This window comes from Phocoena sinus, chromosome 1 (genome assembly GCF_008692025.1).
Source record: "Phocoena sinus isolate mPhoSin1 chromosome 1, mPhoSin1.pri, whole genome shotgun sequence".
Taxonomy (NCBI): domain Eukaryota; kingdom Metazoa; phylum Chordata; class Mammalia; order Artiodactyla; family Phocoenidae; genus Phocoena; species Phocoena sinus.
Genome location: NC_045763.1, coordinates 99078862 through 99100828, shown reverse-complemented (window position 1 = coordinate 99100828; position 21967 = coordinate 99078862). Strand labels below are relative to the sequence as shown.

The 21967-nt window shown below is 34.4% G+C and overlaps 1 protein-coding gene across 4 annotated transcripts in view; it reads right to left on the bottom strand.

Moving 5' to 3' along the window:
• CEPT1 (choline/ethanolamine phosphotransferase 1) overlaps nt 1-21967 on the bottom strand; it is a 36551-nt gene that overhangs the window by 13326 nt on the left and 1258 nt on the right. For 3 of the 4 annotated variants that reach the window (XM_032628195.1, XM_032628185.1, XM_032628175.1), the window contains exons 2-4: nt 15910-16319; nt 11612-11759; nt 9538-9679 (exon numbers count right to left, since the gene is read on the bottom strand). In XM_032628195.1, coding sequence (XP_032484086.1) covers nt 9538-9679; nt 11612-11759; nt 15910-16248 — 629 coding nt within the window. In that variant the 5' untranslated portion in view covers nt 16249-16319. Of the gene's footprint in view, nt 1-2813; nt 2899-9537; nt 9680-11611; nt 11760-15909; nt 16320-21967 lie in introns of all 4 variants that reach the window. The other variant, XM_032628204.1, reaches the window with a different exon arrangement.

Genomic DNA, 21967 nt, shown 5'->3' with positions numbered 1-21967 from the left:
ATCTGATGTTCTAGGGAACTTATACATAAGCAGAATATGGCACTCATTATATATTTTACCAGGGTGGGTGAAGTACTAGTAGACCGGAATGAAGATTGACCTAGAAATTCAACATACTGACTTCCAACATTTTACTTCCTACCCTTCATAAGGGGCAAACTGGGCATGACAAGCTTAATGTTAATAACATTAACTATACAGCTGAGTGACAGCTACGAGTATTTTAAAGTCAAGTGTTATATATAGAGAAAGTCTAAGCATCTATTTTTGAGATAAGCTGAATTATTTAAAACAGTATTATCTACCACATGAGTGACTATACAGATCTTTAGACTATCTGAGAAGACTAAAATAAAACAACAACTCACCCAGTGACTTTGAATAAGAGAAAAATAGGCAAAAGCTAGAATAGAACAAGTCCTCTAAGAGGAACTAAAGTTTAGGTCTCAAATTTAAGGGGGCAGCCTATCCTTATCACCTTTGGCAACAGAAAAATTAGAAGACAGTCCTCTCACCTCATTTAGTAGTAATCTCAGAGTTAAATAAAGGGATCATGGACATATTCTTCCTCTCAAAATAGCACAATCAATTTTGAAAGAAATCTGGAAATTACTGGGAATTACTAACACAGGTCTTAAAATATAATAATAATGATAATAAACACTATGACAAGCACTGTAGTCAGCACATAACATGTTTTACTCTTTTAATCTTTACAACTATCCTAGGAAATATTACCACCATTTTATAGATGAGGAAATCTGGTCAGATAGGGTAAGTGACTTTTCAAAGGTTACAGAAATGATAAGTGGCAGAGCCTTGAAAGGAATTAGTGTTGTTCCTACACAGTGCTGAAACTCTTCTAATTTTTACTCTGCTAATCAACTGGGACAAACATTTGTCATACGTTTTTAACTTGTTATCGCTAAGATGTCTGTATGTTTCAGGATGAAGGTTCTTGCATTCTAACACAGTTTTCCCTAAAATGGCAGAATACCACAGGCAATAGCTAACACAGGAAGTTTAGATGCTAATAAATTAAAATAATTTGGAGACATTACAAAGAACAACTCTTTCTGAAGCTTGTATTTTCCTCTGACTTTGTAAAGAAAAAAGAAAGTACATCTGACAATTTCATTTCAATGACCAAATCAGTTAAAGCAACACACATTAAAAGCAAAGGAAAATCTCTGCAAGTTAGCAACTGATAAAAGTGAAGACAATATATCTGAAGAAAAAGTGTATTTCCAAAACATTTTTCAAGATGTTAAAATGCTTTAGTTCTAGAAACATTTTAATAGGAAGGGTTCTATAAACAGAGGGTACTTTGTTATCATAGACAGACAAGGTGAAGGTAAATAATAGTATCCTGACTATTAATTTCATTAAGAACATTGGTGGAAAAAAACCTTTTGTAAGTTTAATTAATATTAATAAGTGAGCTATCAAAAATTATAAATCTAGACAACTGCAGTGAGCATAAAGCTTCAGGTCTTTGGAGAAAGTACCAGAAACAGGTTAAGTGTAAAGGAGTGCTAAAGAATGACACATCCTGAGCTATGCATATTATTCTACTCTAGGTGGGAATCTCACAAATAATTATGCCAATACATTGTAAATTCAATTGAAAATGGCTTTAGTTTTGCTCCTAAAACATGCCTATAGTACTTTTTAGTATACTCCATATTCCAAGTTTATTTGAAAACATGATGTAGGATATCCCTCACTACTGATTTGTCCCCAAAGCCATCATTACTACCATTGAATAACTGGATTTATAATGCTACAAGATACCTTTCAGAAAGAACTGCTATCAGAGACTCACTATTTCTATCATATTATTGAAGCATGTTTGGGTATGGGGACTCAATGCACAAAATCTAATGCTGCCTTGTACTGATAGAATGATCTGTAATATGAACAGTTCCCCAATACTCCCTAAACTGCAAAATTTTTTAAAAAATCTATTTTTCTTGTAAATAAACCGTATCATACTAAAGTGTGAAGGATTCTGGAAAATTCCACTGGGAAACCATTTCTTAATAAATCTTTTTGAACTTTCAAAAGTCATAAGGCCAAAATTACAATTCTAATATGAAAGAAAAAAAGATACTATTACTTCCTCTCTTAGCATTAATTAAGGAAATAGGTATTTACCAAAACAAAACAGAAAAAGGAGGGTATTCAAAGAATAACTACAGTAACATGAAAAGCTAAGAATACTTAGTTTTTAAAGCACAACTAAGAGAGGAAAACAGTAAACAAAACAAATAGAAGTGAGAATAGCTTCTAACATTAAATTTTTTATTTTTTTAAAACCAAGATCATTTAATAGAAGCAGAAAAACTAGTACCAGGTTTCTTAAAGAATATTAAAAGAGAATAAACAGAATTTTTCCTACATTACTATAAAGAGTCCTCTCAACTTACCTATCTAAGGAAAACTCTGCTTGCTTTATTTTGTTAAAAATGTAAATACCAAAAAGTTCTGTTTAATGGTGGAAAGGTATTTGTTTCAAAAATATTTCATAGAGCAAAAATGTTACAAGGTACAGTAGGTAAATGGGAGAGAGAATTGTTTTTAGCATCAAATCACCAGAAATATTATATTTCAAAAAATTTTGTTTAATAGGGTGGATTTTTATTGCCCTATATCTTAAAATTATTTGTTTTCTAATAACCTGTTTGTCTGTGAAATACCACAAGAAGACTTTTGAATTTTTGTTTTTAAATTACTCTGTGCATGACAAAGGTGCTGTCTTTATTGAGTTCACGCCATTGTTCACTGGACAGCATGAATATTCTAGCAGTTACCGTGAAGTTCCAGAACCAAGGACCCAGGGTTCCTGTGAGAAGCTGGCATATTATAATTATGATCTGGGACTCTGTAACATCGAATCTATGCATAAGGAAACAAACATTTCAAAATAACTTTACTCAGAGCTTTTGCTAAAGAGCCCTACTAAAACAAGGTAGCAAAAATAGATTTAAAATGTAGCATTCTCCTTATAAAGACATCTAAAGATTCAATGAAACAATTTACACAGTACAATTACTATCCTTATGCATACAGGTATACTTCTTACCCAAATCAAAACAGTATAAAAGTTTAAAATTTAAAACTGTAATACACTGAATAAATGACTTATAAATAGGCAGCTGGAAACACTGGAACTAAAAATGCAGTCAATTCTTAATTACCTAGGAATGGTGAATACTACTTGCCAAATAATCACACTGTCTGTGACATAGGTCCCCTCAGTGCCAGACTTCCCTGTGGATAGAAATGCTTCCCAGAAGCCCCAGTGGACAGTCATCTATCTATGTGCTTGAAAAACCGCTAATCATCTTATACCCTTCACTTCTCCACACCTCATCCTGCTCCTACCTCTGCTATTTCAGTAAAATTACCACATGGATGTGGAAGGGGCAAGAGGGAAAGTGAAAGTATGACTTCTTTTGATATGGCCACAGCAAAAATCAAACTGGTCATTTCCTTATCCTGTTTCCTGTTTCTAGTCTAAGAATCTTATCATTTTTCCTTTCTCTTCCCTTAATTCCCCATCAGCATTATAACTCTACTATATTGGATTAGTTTATTAGTCGTAAAAATAGTTAAAACATCCAATTCAATGGTGACAGAAATAGAGTAGCAGTATAGAACACGCTTCAAATAAAAACTACATAATCAAGATTAAGAACTGAGGAATGCTAATGAGATAGAAAGAGGTCCATGATTTTACCCGATGATCTGAGAGTTCAAACTACAATCTAGGTTTTACATTAATACAAATGCTGTAGTTGTTTTAGGATATTATCTATAATAATTGGATAAAATTTAAATGGGCCGAGTCCAAATGAATGAATCATTGCTGAGGAAAAAAACAAAACAGGTAAACTAGAAACTAAAAGGAAAATCTCTGGTATTTAATAATTCATGTGATAAATCTTAAACATTTAAAGATAGGCAGATCCTATACAGGAATTTAGTAGGAAGCTTCCTAATTCTTTTATTTTTTATTGAAGTATAGTTGATTTACAATGTTGTGTTAGTTTCTGGTGTGTAGCAAAGTGATTCAGTTAATAAAATATAATATGTACATATAAAATAACATAATATGTATATATAGTATGGATATGTTATATAACATACTTTATAAATAGATAAGTTATATAACATATATTCTTTTTCATATTCTTTTCCATTATGGTTTATTACAGGATATTGAATACAGTTTCCTGTGCTATACAGTAGGACCTTATTGTTTATCTAGTTTATATATAGGAAATTTCCTAATTCTTAATCCACAGAAAGTGGATTACGTATTGGGTTGGCCAAAAAGTTCATTCGGGGTCTTCTATAACATCTTACGGAAAAACTCGAACAAACTTTTTGGCCAACCCAATGTAACAGACAACAGTTTTTAACTACTTGGAAGTAGGAGGTCTTTGAATACTTATTCTTTAGAGGTTATTTGGATATGAAGATGAACTGGATTTGTCACACTACTAGTAAATACACAGCCTATTAACTTTTTTCAATTAACTACAGAAAAGAAAAAGCCAGAAGTTATTTACTTACATAGGAATAAATGTTGGTGGCAGGCTTTTTAGCTAATGTAAATGTGAAACCCTAGATGCATGAATTGAAAAATGTCATAAAGTGAAGATACTCTGCCTGCTATAACTATAAATAATAAGCACACTAGAAATAATATCTATAAAAGGAATAGATTCTCAGAAGGAACCTTAGATATCATGTAATCCAAAACTCTTATGTTACAAATTGGGAAATGAGGCCCACAAAAGTCATGGGCCTTGCCCAAACTGATATACAGATAATCTGGAGATAACACTTGAGGCAAGACACACCGGCCTGAGTTTAATCTATTATAATTCCTTTCTTTTATTCTCTCCCAAAAAGATAACAAGAGTATTTTTTTTTCTGAAACGATAATTTAAGAGTTTTACCTTTCACAGTGTGTAAGAATTTTTAAGACCTATGTCTTACAGAAATATAGTCTTATTATAGATTGTTTAGGGTTTCTAAGCATTTAATTTATAAAAATGATTCTATATATACAAGTTATATATTTAAAAGTATCTGGATATAGAAGGTTTAGGTCTTAAGAAATGTGAACTCTTCCATTTAATATAATCCATAAACATTAAGAGAATATTTTACAAATGTTTACAAATGAGTTTCAACTCATAATTCTTCTCTTCTTCCACTACCCCAATCCTTCTATGCAGTTCTAGCCTCTAAGCCCATATCCCTCCCTCAGTTTTTCATATCCAGGCTAGTAAAAATCCTAAAGGTCTAAGCTGGGTCTGGAAGGTCCCCATGAGCAGTACCCATCTCCATCAGCTCTCTACTTACTCAGTCCAGAAGCACTGTCAGGACAGAGGTCTGTCTAGCTGTGACAGGTACTGAAATTCTCTGTGCAAGGCAGCTCTTAGCAAATCAGATTTTAGTGATCAGAACAAAGATATAGCTCATACTTTCAGGGAAGAAGTATTCAAATCACAATGGTTTTTTCACAATACCTGACTGTGAATGAAAATTATTTAGTTATGGATAAATTATTATGCCAATTTTTGTGCAAGCACACTTAAAAACTAAAAATAGGGACCCTAGGAGACTAAGAAAAACAAACAAAATTTCTTCTTTGGTAAATATACTATTTTATAAGGTTATTAAACATATAACAACCTGGATTTATTATATATATATTAAATAAACCTCATGATTTTTTTGTCACTCGTGTATAAATATCAAAATAAAACAATTAAAATAAAAATGTTTTAAAATAAAATTCCCAAGATGCCTAAGGCTGCTTTCCCCTAAGGAGGAAGAAAACACAAGTGATTTTTAAAAATTTCTTTTCTCAAATTATATTTGAGAATTGACCTTTCCTAATTAAATAAATAAAATTTGGACTTTCTCTTCCACACATATAAACTTTACTTCAATATTTAAGCTACTATATATCTGCCTATTATATCTGCTCTTAAAAAAAAATATGTGAAATCTGGGGCTTCCTGGTGGCACAGTGGTAGAGAGTCTGCCTGCCGATGCAGGGGACATGGGTTCATGCCCCGGTCCGGGAAGATCCCACATGCCACAGAGCGGCTGGGCCTGAGCCATGGCCGCTGAGCCTGCTTGTCTGGAGCCTGTGCTCCGCAACGGGAGAGGCCACAACAGTGAGAGGCCCGCCTACCACAAAAAAAAAAAAAAAAAAAAAAAAAAAAAGTGAAATCTAAAATTTAAACTACTTTAAACTACTTTAAAAATATCTTTAGAAATATCTAAAACTACTTTAGAAATATCTATTATTATTCCATATGCGTCCATTACATTGGTATTCTGATAAATATTTCCTTAAATGTAAAGCACTTGCAGTATATTTCTATGAAGGTTGTAGCTTGCTTTTAATTTTAAAAATAACTAAATTCGGTGTTGCTTTAATGTGGATGCAAGATTTCAGAAAATTGTATACAGTTTTCCCAAATCAAAACCAATCCCTTAGGGAATTCCTTGGAGGTCCAGTGGTTAAGACTCCATGCTTTCACTGCCAAGGGCGCATGTTCGATCCCTTGTCGGGGAACTAAGATTCCACAAGCTGCAGCCAATTTAAATAAATAAATAAAGTCGATTTTTAAAAAATCCTTTACAATACAAATATTTAATTTAAACTGAGAAATTAAGTCCAACTGATCTCAATATTTCTAGATATTTTTTCACACCATTATAAGGAAGCACTACAGTTTCAGAGGGAGAGTGTGCTCCTAATCTAGTCCCAACTGCCTGATACTCTACTCCTTTAGGTCCTGCATTTTTAGCAGTCTAAGCTCGATAAATCACCCCCCCCCCCTTTCTTCAGGTGTCTTCAATCTCTTTTCTAAGTCAGTTTCAAAATGTTCATAGCTACCATAGTATGAGCTATGTTCAAAATTTTCCCATTAAAAATACAAACCCCTTCTTCCTTTGAGCCCATGTTTGCTCCTCTGATACCTTGCTCCTTCCCATCCCAGCTACACATTTTATAAGTAACCTATATTAACTGTGTGCTTATTTATTTTGTTCACTTCTGTTCCCTACAGTCTGGCCTCATTTTGAGTCTTGGCAGCACTTAGCATTGTTCTCTTTTGAAATTCATCCCTCTACTGGCTTTTCATTCTGGTATGCCTCCTCCTACTCTGGCTGTTCAATAATTTTCATGGGCTTCTTTCTAGGCTTGCTCTCTATGTTTTCTGCTATTCTCATTCTATTTGGATGTCTAAAATCCCTCACAAACGTGTTCTAGATAAAACTATTCCTTTGAATAGGTTCCTCTCCCTGCAGGGCCTTTCTCCACCTTCCATCCAACCATCCAAGGAGGGGAACTGGGAGTCATTCCAGTCTCTGCTCTCTCATTCATTCTCCATAACCAAATACAGACTATGTCCTACAGTTTCTACCTCTTAAGTCTCTCTCCAACCTATCCCTTTCTCTTCGATAGCACTGTCATTGTGCTAGTTCAGATTTCATTGTTCCTCACATTTAATTATGCTGATGCCTCCTAAGGGATCTTCTTACTTCTGTCACAGCCCACTCCAATTCACCCTCCAAATTGTTGCCAGACTGATATTTCCAAAAGGTACTTTTGTCATTTCCCTGCTTTAGGTCCTGCAAAGGTTCTCAATAGATTCAGGATAAAAAGCCCTCAGTTCTTGGCAGGACATAGAAGGCCCTCAATTTTCTGGATCTTCTCCAGCCTTATCTCCTGCCACACCCCTATAAGCATCTTATGATTTAACAATATAGAACTGCTTTCAGTTCTTCAAGTATATATTTCATCAAAGGAATACACTGCAAGAAAAAATTTTAAGACTGGCAAAAATAAAGTTGTGATAGCAAATCACTGCTAAAAACACTGTCTATTTAACTCTTCCCTTGCTTCCACGGTTCATTTTCTTTCCTTCCTTCAGTTCCTACACCATGTAGCTGGTGCTGCTTTACTTGAAAGGGAAAGAAAATAAATTAGGGCTAGATAAGCTTTCAAAATAAGGGTTTGAAAGTTAACTGTGAGATAATAACCAATGAAACATAAACTATGTGAAAAACAGGTACTACAAATTCTGCTATTTTTGAAAACAGTAACATCACAAACAATTAAAACTGAATTAGGACAAACCAAGTGATCCTAGAAGTCTACCGTAATTTGTGGTTTTTACCTAAAGCAGAAAAAAACTATGAAAACATTACTGAGATAATGTAAAGGCTATGAAAATATTGAGGAAAAACATCTGCATATAATATTTTCGATTACTGCTCTTTTCTAATATCAGATATCTTCAATATTTTCTGAGCATAGATCATTTTATAAACTGCTGATGAATGCACAGGCATACAGTTTTCAACTGGACACTCATGTCCACTATTGTCACTTGAGATGTGCCTTAAACATGTTCTCTAAATCCTTTTATCTTTAAATTCTTCCAAGACATGTCTTTTAGTTAACATCCAAAGTATTAATAATTATTCATTTACTGTCATAAGAAAATCTTAAATTCTATTTAAATAAGGTTAGCAAAAATCACCTGAAGTGAACTTGTAGGGAACAGCTAAAAATTTCTATGCATTCTGGCTTTTTCAAGGCCTAGAAAACTAAGTTTATCAGTGATCTAAAATTTTAAAATTCATTAATTATTTGCCTTAATGAGAAATTAGGTTAAGATATTCTCCTATCATTTGACATCAAGATTTTTATTTTGATATTCCATGAAGTTTTCAGAGTCTTTTCTCAAGTTATCTTTTAATCCTACACCGTGAAAAAAATAAAAGACTAACTTAAGCAGTGTAAATAGGATCTGTGATACTTAATTAAACACCAGTTGGTGAATTCCATCCTTAACATTGTTCCAAAACTGGTTTACTCATTAATATTTACGGAAAAGTACTAATCACCAGGTAGGAACTATTCACTTCGGAGTTTGAAGAAAGTTTCTATTTCATTTTTTAAATTGTTAGGCATTTTGTTGGCAGTAGTAATCTATATGGTGTGCTCATATCCACTAAATTATTAAGAGCTTAGATATTTATAGATTCATAAATAAAACGATGTGAAAAGAATAAAATCTAATTAAGCTATGATATTTGGAGATAAGAGTTGCTCTTTGCTTTCATAAACTATCTTTTCTTTCCTGAAAATACATTTTCATGTGTCAAAGTAAAACATAGTGTTAAGGTGAATAACAGTGGGGAAAAAGAAAAATGAATTTGTCTGAGGGAAATACAGTGGATATGAGTGAAGGGCCTACTGTTTTTCCTGTTACTTTAAAAATATTGGTTGGGAGGTTCTAATATTTCCTTTTAAAAAGTGTGACAGAAGGACACATGATTGAGACCGCTACATAGTAGCTAAAACAATGAGAGTTTTAAACGTCTTTTATTTACTGAACTAGTGATTTAATCAAGTCCTAATACTCAAATACCTATAAGCAACATTCTACATATTTGAAAGAGAAAACAAAATCACCATTAAGTGTTACTTACATTCCAAATCGCAATGTTCCAGAAACATATGTTTGCCAATGTGCACAATAGAACATGAATGTCCCAGCAAAACAACAAAAAAACATCCAGTCAGGGTTTGTCCCCAGTTGCACTGCAATACAAGTTCCAAGAACCACGAAAACTGAAAAAGAAAGATCACAATGAAAACTGAAAAATCTGAATAACAAACATTAACTGAGCTGGAAATGATTTTATATGAGGCAAAAAGAAAACATGCTGTGAACGTACAATCTTCTCTCAGTTATCTAAGCAAACAGGAAAGTAGGATATCATCTTTTACATCATCATTTACCCTGTAATTTCGATCTGTTCTTTCACTACACCACTTAGTGTAACCAAACTTCTTGAAAGCAACTAAAATACTTTAGCATTTTTTGGAGTACAGGTATATCTCATTTTATTACACTTTGCAGATAATATGCTTCCAGATACTGTCATTTTTTTTTTTTTTTTTTACCAGTTAAATGTTTATGGCAACCCTGCATTGAGCAAGTCTATCAGTGTCTATTTTTTTCCAACAGCATTTGTTCACTTAGTTATCTCTGTGTCACATTTTGGTAATTCTTAAAATATTTCAAACTTTTTTCATTATTATTATATTTGTCATGATGATTTCTGATCAGTGATCTTTGATGTTACTACTGCAAAAAGATTACAACTTGCCGAAGGCTCAGATGATAGCATTCTTTTAGCAATAAAGTATTTTTTAATTAAGGTATGTACATTGTTTTTTCAGACATAATGCTACTGGCACAGTTAACAGACTAAAGTATAGTGTAAAAATATCATTTATATACATTGGAAACCAAAAAAATTTGTGTGTCTCGCTTTATTGCAATATTTATTGCAGTGGTCTGGAACCGAACCCACAGTATCTCTGAGGTATGTCTGTATTCCCCCAACTCTATAATACCAGTTAGCAGTGAAAAATTACAAGGCAGAAGGTCAAAAAGAAAGAAAAACAAAAGGCCTAGATAATTCACAAAGGGACCTACTAGCTTTAGATAGATAGTTGTCTTTTCTTATTTAGCAGATTTCATTATGGGTAATACACATTAAAAAAAAAGGACTTCCTATAAAAGTCTGGAACTCAAACTACTAATGCAAAAATGACTACCACTTAAAAAACAGGACACCTATCATTCTGCTGCCAACTAATTAAATTATAATAGCCTTTCAAGATGCCCAACTAGCCTTTATAAGAGCTTAGCTGTTCCTTCCCCTCTACTAAGCAAGCTGCTGTCAGGATACACTGAAACAATGATTTTAACATACACCTACGTATGTGAATCTGAGTTCACAAGGTAAAACCATCAAGGGTTTTTGTTTGCGTCTTTTAAAATATTTTAAATGCTGTGCCAAATGATAAGAAACCAGTTGAGCTGCTAAATAAAAAATAAGTGTGTGTGTGTCGGGGGTGGGTGGGAAGTCAGGGTGAGGGGATTTCTTCAAAGGAAGACTAGTTAGAAACTGTCATTTAATTTCTAAATTTCTTTTTCCCCTGTAAAAAACTACCAAAATATTATTTTTTAAATGGTACAAATAAAGACATAACACATATAATCTAATTATAGTAACTTATCTATTGCTAGCACCTTACTGTATTTTTTTTCTAGTCTTTTCATCCAAGCCCATTATCACAGTTATACTCCAAGTCTACAACGTAATTTTACATGTCTACATAACATCCATTTAAATATAAAGACTACAAATTCCTAGTCTCGCATTATTGAACTCTCATCTATAATTTATGAGATTTTTCCATGATAACAATTATGCCCTTAGAATTTCAAAACAACAGGTGTCAAAACAATAATATTTAGGGTTAAAAATAACTTAAGTAGAAATTAATTTCTAAATTTCCCAATACCACCAAATCATGAACAAATATTAACCAGATTTATATTTTTGAAAATACTAAAACTTGTAATACAAAAAACCACTTACTCTGATAACTATTATAACACCAGGAACCTCTTATTTATCTTATTATCACTGTTTATCATATTCCTTTTAACTCTGCTAATCATTAATATTAAAAAATCAACAATACCTGTTGATAGTGAATCACACCCATGATCAAAAAGTTCTCCCAAAGGAGAACTGCTATTGGTTCTTCTTGCCTGTTTCCCATCTATAGCATCCAAAGACTGGTAAATGAAAAGGCCACATGCACAAGCAATATATGCCCACAGAGGTGCCTGTGAAATAAAATAAGAAAAGCAAGAGTAATAAGACATATTAATTACTATATCTGGCTAATATATTTTTACTTGCAGATATTTTATCTTCGTTTTTCAGAGAAGTTGGAGGCTATGGGAGAGAAGATCCAGGTGCTACATAATGAAAAACTTCTGTAAACAATCAGAATTATAAGAGAATTAAAATTCCTTGCTTTGTAGGAGTACTCAAACAGATGCTGGATAACTACTTCACAGGGATAATACAGAAATCCCATGAGAGATTAGGCTAGGTAACTTCTATAAGATCTCTCCTAACATTTAGATTCTAAGAATCAATTAATGAATAACCCAGTACAGTTTTTCCCAAATTGTATCTTTCAAGACGCTTATAGGTATTACACGAAAATAAAATTTCCATGCTAAACTCACTTGGGAAACATTGGATTAAACAATGTTAAACAGATTTCTTAATTGCTGGACTTCTTCCAGCCCTTAAGACTGCTAATGCATATTGAGATTATTCACTAATGCATACTGTGCATATTCAAGGGGGATACAACATGCTACCATTTCCCAAACTTATTTGAGCATGTAACTTGTTTATTATTTTTTATAAATTTATTTATTTTATTTATTTTTATTTTTTTAATTTTTGGCTGTGTTGGGTCTTCGTTGCTGTGGGTGGGCTTTCCCTAGTTGCGGCGAGCGGGGACTACTCTTTGTTGTGGTGTGCAGGCTTCTCATTGCGGTGGCTTCCCTTGTCACGGAGCACGGGCTCTAGGCCTCTCTTCAATGTTCCATGAAACAACACTAGGAAAATAATGATCTACTTACTAGACAGAGTGCTTATATTATTTTTCAAATATTTATGGTCACATTTTCAAGGAATGGTTTCTCTTTTCCCAGACAGAAATTGAACCACTAATATTGAATTTAAATGTAGTGAATTAAAAAAGGAGAGCTTTGGGACTTCCCTAGTGGTGCAGTGGTAAAGAATCTGCCTGCCAATGCAGGGGACATGGATTCGAGCCCTGGTCTGGGAAGAGCCCACATGCCGCGGAGCAACAACTAAGCCCATGCACCACAACTACTGAGTCTGCGCTCTAGAGCCCGCAAGCCACAACTACTGAGCCCGCCTGCCACAACTACTGAAGCCCGTGCGCCTAGAGCCTGTACTGAACAAGAGAAGCCACCACAACGAGAAGCCCGCGCACCACAATGAAGAGTAGCCCCCCGCTTGCTGCAACTAGAGAAAGCCTGTGTGCAGCAAGAGACCCAATGCAGCCAAAAACAAATAAAATAAATAAATAAATAATTAAAAAAGGAGAGCTTCTATTTGGTCTGTTCTCCGTAAGAATGTGTCAGAGTGTTTTGTATCACTTTTTACTATTTTCCCATGCCCAGGCCATGAAAAAAATTTTATAACCACAAGATATTTCTCAGATATTGGTTATCAAGTTAACTGTATTAAATGCTCAGGGCTGCAAATTAAAACTACTCAGAGCTGCAAAAAATATTCAGTATATTCTGCACTGCAAAGAGGTATCTCTCTGACAGAGGTCTATTTAGATCTCAGTTATTAAAGGTAAAGATCTTCTCTTAAACGTTTTCTTGGAATCTCATATTTTAAAACACTGAGGTTGCTAAAAGGATCATTGTACATACCTCCCCCAGGCTCGAGTTACAAACCTGGAAAACAATAACTGTGGTTATGTAACCACGGTTTACATGCCAGCACACTGGACTAAGTGATTTATCTTATGTGACTAAGAACTTTTCTAGACTTTGGGTCTACTGCTTCTTACTCTTAGAGGAATCCAGTAACTCTCTAGAGCTGCACTGTCCTATATAATGGCCATTAGCCAGCCATCTGTGATTATTTTAGTTTAAATTCATTAAAATTAAATAAAACCCAAAACTCAGTTCCTCAGTTGCTAGGTACATTTCAAGTGTTCAATAGCCAGAAGTATCTATGGCCTCCGTATCAGACAACACAGACACAGAACACTACCATCATCACAGAAATTTCTATTGATCAGTACTGCTTTAGGGGACTAGAAAACAAGGAACTTCTTGGGGGTTTTAGGATTTTAATGGGGAAAAGTGTTACTCTGGAACAGAGACAACTTCAAGTATTAGTATATACATAATCCTAGAAAACAGCAAGATGGTTATTACATATATGAGAGAGCAAAGCCTTCTTATCTTTGGACTTTTCTTTTTTCCGGTGAATCTGTAGAACGCTAAACTAATATTTATATATTTCTTCCTTGTTTCCATTATTTCACAACTCTCATAGGTGTTTTAAGAAGAAAGCCTTCTCATTCAGGAGCCAGTCTGGTCTCAGCTGGATTAAGAGCCTGATACACTGAATGTATCAATCAGGGAATTATTACTGTACAGTCATATTCCACCTTGAGTCCTCCCAGCAGCATTCTGAAAAGTTCTCTGTGATTAGTGTAGTTCCTATTCTGGAAGTTTCCCCAAAGACTTAACTAATTCTAAGGTTACTCTAATAATTCCAAATCACTTAAGAAGAGAGGATGAGGAAAAGTACTATCGGGAACATGGTGCCTGGTATACTCTGGGTGTTGAATAAATGACTATTCGTGGCCAAGCTACCCTCCACCCTGCTCTCATTCCCTGATCCCCATCCTGGAACTAGTTTAGGACTTAGAAGGCTTCAACTGGAACCAATCCAGTTCCCTGTTCTTCTATACCTCTAAAGATGTGCGAGATCTGGACCAGATTCCTCTGGAAGTATATGTCAGGTCCTCAAGTAAGCCATGAGTAAAACAGCTCGAAGAATGTGATAAAGAATCCCAGGACATATTTAAACAATTGTACTGGTGTTTATTTTTAAGTTTATTGATTGATGTAAAGCAAGACGTTAAGAAAATGAGGGGAAACCAGAAATTTATCCATACAATCTGTATAAACTGTACCTGTATAGTAAAAGAGGAATTAAGATAAAGGTATTCAATTGTGAGGGGAAAATAAACATCTGGCAAAAGACAAAAAATAAAGTATGTTTTACAGGTAACTGTGACCATCAATAGCTACTTTAAGAGCTATATGTGGTAACAAATGAATTAATGAAAATAGAAAGGTATAAAGGATTGAATGGTGATAATTTTATCTCAAAAAATCATCTGAAAAGACTACATTGAAAAAAAATTACTTCAAGCTTAAAACAAGACAAGGAATGTTGTGGCCATTATGATTTACATGGTTCAGTCACTTTCAACAGCTTTAGTTGAGGATCACCTTCTATCTTCTTGGTTTACCCGTGGCTGATCATTCTGATTAATACAGGAGCAATAAATGTTTTTGATTCTCCTTCATCTACCTAACTACCTTAGTTCGCTTTTTGACAAGAATATTTTAAAATCAATTAAACATCAATTTACCCAGTTCACTTTTTGACAAGAACATTTTAAAATCAATTAAACATCAATTTACCCATTCAGATGAAGGGCTCTAGTTTCAGTTTTGGTTTTAGGAAGTGAGTAGAGAAAGTAAGAGGGAATAGCAGTGGAGAGAGTCTTTGTAAGCAATACCATGCTTCCCTTTTTTTAATGGCAGCCATAGCAGGATACTGCAGCAGGAAATACATTATACTGTTTCTTTCTTACACTTCTTTTGCCTTCTTAGAAAAAGAGAGATACTCCTGAGGTTATCAGCCACATATGTTTACAGGAAGGTAAAAGGGATATTCAATAACTCTTACTGGAACCAAGAGAATACTTTTGATAAGACTGATTTATAGCTGTGCCATCTTACTACCACAGACTTTCCTCTCTGATCATTTTAAACTTTGCTAAGACTTTACTAGCCATTTTTAAAAAAATGGGATAAAACTCTTTTTTAAAGAATTAAGACTTACTGATTTTAAAGGAATATTTTACATGTTAGTCTCAACTAACATTAATTTATCTACTGGGATCAGAGTCCACACTTTGCTTCTGGTTTCTCATAAGCATAGTGTATATAAAGTAGGTTGTAGCTATGAGCTTTATTAACGATATATATGATAGGATACTTTAAAACAGTTGACAAATAGCTGTCAGATTATCTTACCTTTAGTTAAATGACCTAAAAATCCCAATTACAGGGTTTCTGGCATGCAATAAATGTTTATATCTGTTATTAAAGAAATTCCTCTTACCTGCTCTGTAGCTGTAGGACAGTAGAAGACTAATAAAACAGTTGTACAGATGTTTATTGACAATCCAATGATCGTGATGAGATTTGGGGCAATCCAGGAGGGAACTCTTCCAACTAGCCATTCCCAATACCCTTGCATTAAGGGCTCAAGCAGGGACCGTCCAGCACTCTGATACCTGTGTTCTTCTAGCCGCTTAAGTTGGTGTCTTGACAATGGTGGTGTAGGTAACTGAAACAATTTATTTAATACACACCCTGGAGTACTCATATGCCCGAAGCCCAAAGGGGACTCCGGGTGAGAATCTCCACATCGTCTCCTTGTTGACCGATGCCCACTCATGGATCTTGCCTTTTTTTAATTTAGGGAGTATAATTTATCTTGTTTTATAGCTTTTTGTGGATAGTCTTTACCTGAGGAAAAAAAAAGATATATTCATCAGTCACTATTTATATCAATGTCAGTAAATTAAACAAAAAATCAAACTGGTAACAGAATATTGCATATTAAACAGGGATCAGAACACCAGGGATCTGTTTTTAGCTCTAATTCTTATTGATGATGTAAGCCAAAAGAAGTCATATAACCTCACCTTTAAGTGAAAAATATTAAGAATTTTAATAGTAATATGCTTCCTGTTACCTTATAGTTTACCTGACTTCGAAGCTCATGATCTTCTTGTTTCTATCTCACACTGCTTTCAGTAGTATAAATCGAAAAAAAATCCTAGAAATGACCTAATCATTTCACATATATGGAAACTGAGGTCCAAGGCATACCCAAAGACAGCTAGCGAATTAGTCTTAATAGTGGAGGAATGACTTGAATCAAATGGGTCTTAAACTAGATATTTATTTAATGTGAATAGCTAATATTTATTGAGCACTTACTATGTACTAAACACGTTAAGCAAGCTTTATATATTAACTCATCTAATCCTCTCAACAACCAAAGAAGGTAAAGACTATTAATTATCCCTATTTTTACAGAAAGTGACACTAAGGCACGGAGAGGCTAATTAACTTGTCCAAACTCACACAGCTGGTAAGTAAGGTTCAAACAAACACAAGGTTTCTGTTTAAATTAAAAGATAAGACTTATTAGTGGAAAGGGATATAAATGATATTCCAGGAGGGGATAAACAACAATGAAAAAAATTAACTTTAAGAGGACACTATTTATGTGTTAGCAGTGACCTGATAAATTGAAGTAGTAAGAAAAAACTGTAACTGCATTAAGTGATGACTGTTCATAAAAAACCTTAAATCCCTGAAGTACTTGCACTTGACTTCAAAAAGATCAGAAATAACATAATTATCATAAGTCATTAACCAATGTAAGAAAACAATGACAAGTTTAACACTTAAAAATCAGTATGGTGATATCCAAGGTATGAAGTGGTGAGGGCCTAGAGTAGGGTGGTAAAAATGGAAATATGAAAGACAGTCAAATCTATAAGTAATTTCTACTTAGAAGGAAGAATCAAGAGGAGGTACTTAGGAATTAGATATGAGGGGTAAATAAGTAGAAGAAAAAAGAAATCAACAGTCAAAGACTAGTGGTACTACTGTCAAAAAGGAGAGTTTGGAAGGAAAATCAGTTTGTTATTTTGGCTTTTGGCGGATGTGGGTGAGAGGGGATCTTGGGATGAGAGTAGGAAAGACATACATGCAACTTTTAAGTAGAGATGTTTTAGACAAAATCAAATGACTGGAGTTTGGGTAAGAGATAGAAATTTCAAGTTTTCAACTTGGAAGCTAAAGTCTAGTTAAAGACTAGAAAGTAGATAATTTCTTGAAGGCATTAAGTATGAAGAGAAAAGGAAAAGAATAAAGAACCTTGTGGGAAACTCATGGTTAGTGAGCAGGAAGAGAAGCCATAAAAGGATTAAAAAAGAAAAAAAAAAAAAGAAAATCTTAATGGAACTAAAAGGGTAGTGGCATTGAACCAACACAGGTGTACTCTGATGTCCTGGCAGAAAGCTATCCAGAATGCAATATGAAATTCCCAGAAATGCTGCACTGTGGGAACACAGAATGTGATACAGGGTCTAGGACATCTCAACAATGGACCTGGTAGCAAAACATGCCCATGCCTTCTCTCTATTCCCAAAACAACAGATTCCAAAATTTCAACGTCATGAATGATCTAAAGTGGCATCCCAAACCTCAGTCAATCATGTAGCTCAATAATTGGTTTAGGGAATAGTTATTGTAGTCATTAACTGACTTAAATAAATTTTCAAAAATCTATAAAAAATCATCAGTACCCCAATTTAACTAACTGAAGTGCTCTGAAATAAAAATATTGTAATAATTTTCAAGCCAAGTCAAATGAAAGCTAATTTCCTACTATTTCAAAGAATTCTTCCACACACCCAACTGTACCAAAAGCAACTGATTAAAACTGTTTTAAAGTAATATTTATACAATGTCAAACAACTGGTTACAAAATCATTTTAGATGAAATGACAGACTGATAACCACCAAAATACTGTACTATAAAGCAGCCAAATTTTCAAAAGTCAAATTGAATGATGTATTTTCATATTTGGTGAGCTATAATCAATCAGCTCTTATGGATTTCCACTTAAAATGGTAATAAAATGTTTAGCCAACTCAATTTATATTTTATTATTGCAGTGTTCCATTCTCTTATAGTTAAAAAGTGACATATTGAGGATGCTGGCCTGCTTTTGGCACTAAACAGCTACAAGCAACTGATCCTAATGGTTTTAAGTTTGAGCATTTGGCAGGACTATTTGATAAACTGATACCTTCCTTCTAAGTGTTTTCCCCTTCTGACCTAGATTTTTTTTTTCCTTCTATTTCTCTTTCAGAAAAATCTACATTTTGACAAACCTTTCTAGATCTAGTCATTATATAATTCACACATTAAAAAAAAAAGAATATTTCAATTTGGAACACTGTCTCCATGAAGCTTATTAGTAACAAGATTTCAAATAAAAATTCAGATACATGTTGCCACTGACATATATAGTTAGCTACTTTTCTTTCAACAGGTAGCCACAGAGGTTGCTGTCACTACCACAGATCCATCTCCACTCCTCCTTCCTCCCATCACCTGAGACCAGGAGGCTATTGCCACGAAAAATGTATCAGGAGAAAAGAGGCATTTCTGAATTTCAGCAAGTGAAAAGCAAGCATACCAAGGAAGCAGGACAGTGTAGGTTGCTACAATAGAAGAGCAGACTCTATGGAGAGAAAGAGGAAAAGGATGTGAGATGGGAATATGGAAAGGAGGTACAAACATTACAAAAATTACTTTAGCCACTTGAGATTTTTATCTAACGTCAACCTTATGCCCAAAAGGTTGAGGAGAAAATGTCATTTTTCTACCCACACTATAAGGAACTAAAAAATTAATGCAAGAAATTAAAATTATTGCTGGTTAGCCTAGAAACCTAGCCACCAGTCCTGAGTTTTTATGATAAAATGGATTCCAAGTTTCAAACGCATTCAACCAATATCTGAGTGCAGTAAACAAGATAGACATGGTCCCAGCTCCCATGTCCAATGGGAAAATAACTAAAAGAAGGTAAACAAGCAACTAACATTACACACTGTGATGGGCGCTATGGAGAAAACAAGGTATGGAGCCAGGAAATAGTTGAGGGTGCACATTTTATTAGATAAGGTGGTTGAAGACGATGAAGACGAAGCATTTATACCAAATTCAGAGGAAGAGAAGGAGCTAGCCATTCCAAGAGCAAGGGGAAGAACAGTCCAAGAAAGGGAGAACAGGCCCTGACCCAAGAGTGAGCTTATCTTTCTTATTCATACCTCTGGGATCACTATGGCTGGGCAGCAGTAAACCATATGAAAGAGTGGGATAAAATAAAGTTTGAAAAGCCAGACAATGCAGAGGTTTATAGACTTTGGCAAGGAGTTAAGATTTTATTCTGATGTTACAGAAAGCCATCAATTAGCTTGAAAAGATTCCTATAATTTTGTAGCACAGCCTATTTGTTAACTGAGGAAATGTTCTGATAAATTGTAACAGTAAAAGTGAGTATTTTAAACGTTTAAAAATTCTCATCACCTGGAATTCAGTTTATGTTAATACTGATCCTATACCTATTGTACTGTCCTATACCTACTGTAACCTTTCCACTTGTAGTCAGCAAATTCCCCTCCTCTGCTATAACCTGGCTCAAACGTGATACTCCTTTCATAGCACTTACCACATCTTGAACTTTTTTGCTAGATGTTGTTGTTTTTTGGTCTTTTCCCCACACTGGTATGTAAGACACAGGAGTGCAGGGGCCTTGCATGTCTTAATATTCTTTTCCCAGAATCTCAGACCATACCTAACATTAGGTAGGTAATCAGTACTTATTTGTGGAACAATGAACAAATATGGTTCATCTAGTATTTAATGAACACCTAGTTGCTCTAGACCCTTGAGGAAACAGAAGGATTGAAATATGCCATCCATGCTCTCAAGCTCAAAGTAGTGGTGGGGAGTCTTGTAAACAGCTAAGTTATACTGTGAACAAACTGTTGTGGGAGTCCAGAGGAGGGGGCACATATGGTCTACCCAAATTCTTCTTTGTGCAGGCACGAATATTTATATGAAAAGTCCAACAAAGGTACAAAAAATAAAATCAGAGATATTTAATGAATACCTTTACTAAAATTATACAAAATTCGTGGACCTTAAATCTATGATGTAGAATATCTGTGCTTATAGCAGCTGAGGATAATAGCATGCTGCCTACATTATTCCTGCGTTCAGCACTGGGGAACACCTGACAAGTATCACACTAAAAAAGGAATCTCCAACTGCTCAGCAGAGCATAAGGTAAACTTACACAATATCCAACCTGTAGTGTGAAATTCCAGAATTCCCATCCTCCCATGTCTAAGGGTTCCAAGTTTTGAGCTGTGCTGATTCAGCAGTATGTTTATAGTCCTCTCACAGGAATTGGTGACTACACAGCTCTTTCCACTTTTATGGCACAACTAGAGGAAAATACTAATGGCGAACAATATTTGGGAGGCAGAGCAAATTATAAAAAGCAAGTTAAAAAAAAACTAATAGGATCACAGGATTACATTCAGCATTATCTAACAAGTGATACATAGAACAAGTTAGCAAAAACAAAAGCCTTTTCAGCGGACTTGGAAGCTAAAACAGTACTGTGTAACACAATTTAGATCTACTGTTTTGCTGAAGTGAAATCTTGCATTCCTTAAAAAAAAAAGGAAGCAACTTCCTCCAGAAACAAACAAACAAAGCCAAAGCCTAGCATTTTGTGGATTATTTTCCTATTCCCTTGAAAGAGACAGCACAGCGTGACCCTCAAAAAGAACATCACCAGCACTTTAGCCAGCTTAAAGAAGTCTACTGCTGCCTAGAAAACACATTGACTATGCAATAAAATATAACTGGGGTTATAAAACAAGTTTACAGTTAAATATCAAATATATAATAGTGTTCATAACGTAAATTTCAAGAGACTGGGTGTGGGAGAGGAAGAAGAATGAAGTTATGAAACCACAATTGTAAATATTCAATAATAATCTATTACCTGGACAACAAATAAAGACACCTCTGTCAGAACAGGTTAATACAAGAGGCATATTTATCTAGCTTATTTCTTAAATGGCAGGGTTGTAAAGACAAGTTGTATAAGGGGCTTCTGACTAGCTTTTGCTCAGCACAAAACGAATATGTAGCAAACTGCTTTTAGAACTTCAATTTCTGGAATTTTACGTGAATGCCAATGGTTCTAAAGTCCTTACGCCCTAAATGCCTTCACCAGTCTTACTTGGGTTGTTAGTCAATTCAACACCTCCACTGAACACATGCCTACTAGTATGAGAGTAGAAACCGAATCTTTATTCTTTGTTCACATACAAGACACTAACATTTGTTTAAAGATAATTATGAATTTGCCTACTACCGTAACAAGGATTCATCAATGAACTGAGACTTCAAGCAAAATTATATATTAATACCAATGATGCAAAACGTCAAAAATGACATAAAAACGCCAAGCACCGAATTGGAGAAAAAACAAGTTAAACGTAAAGAT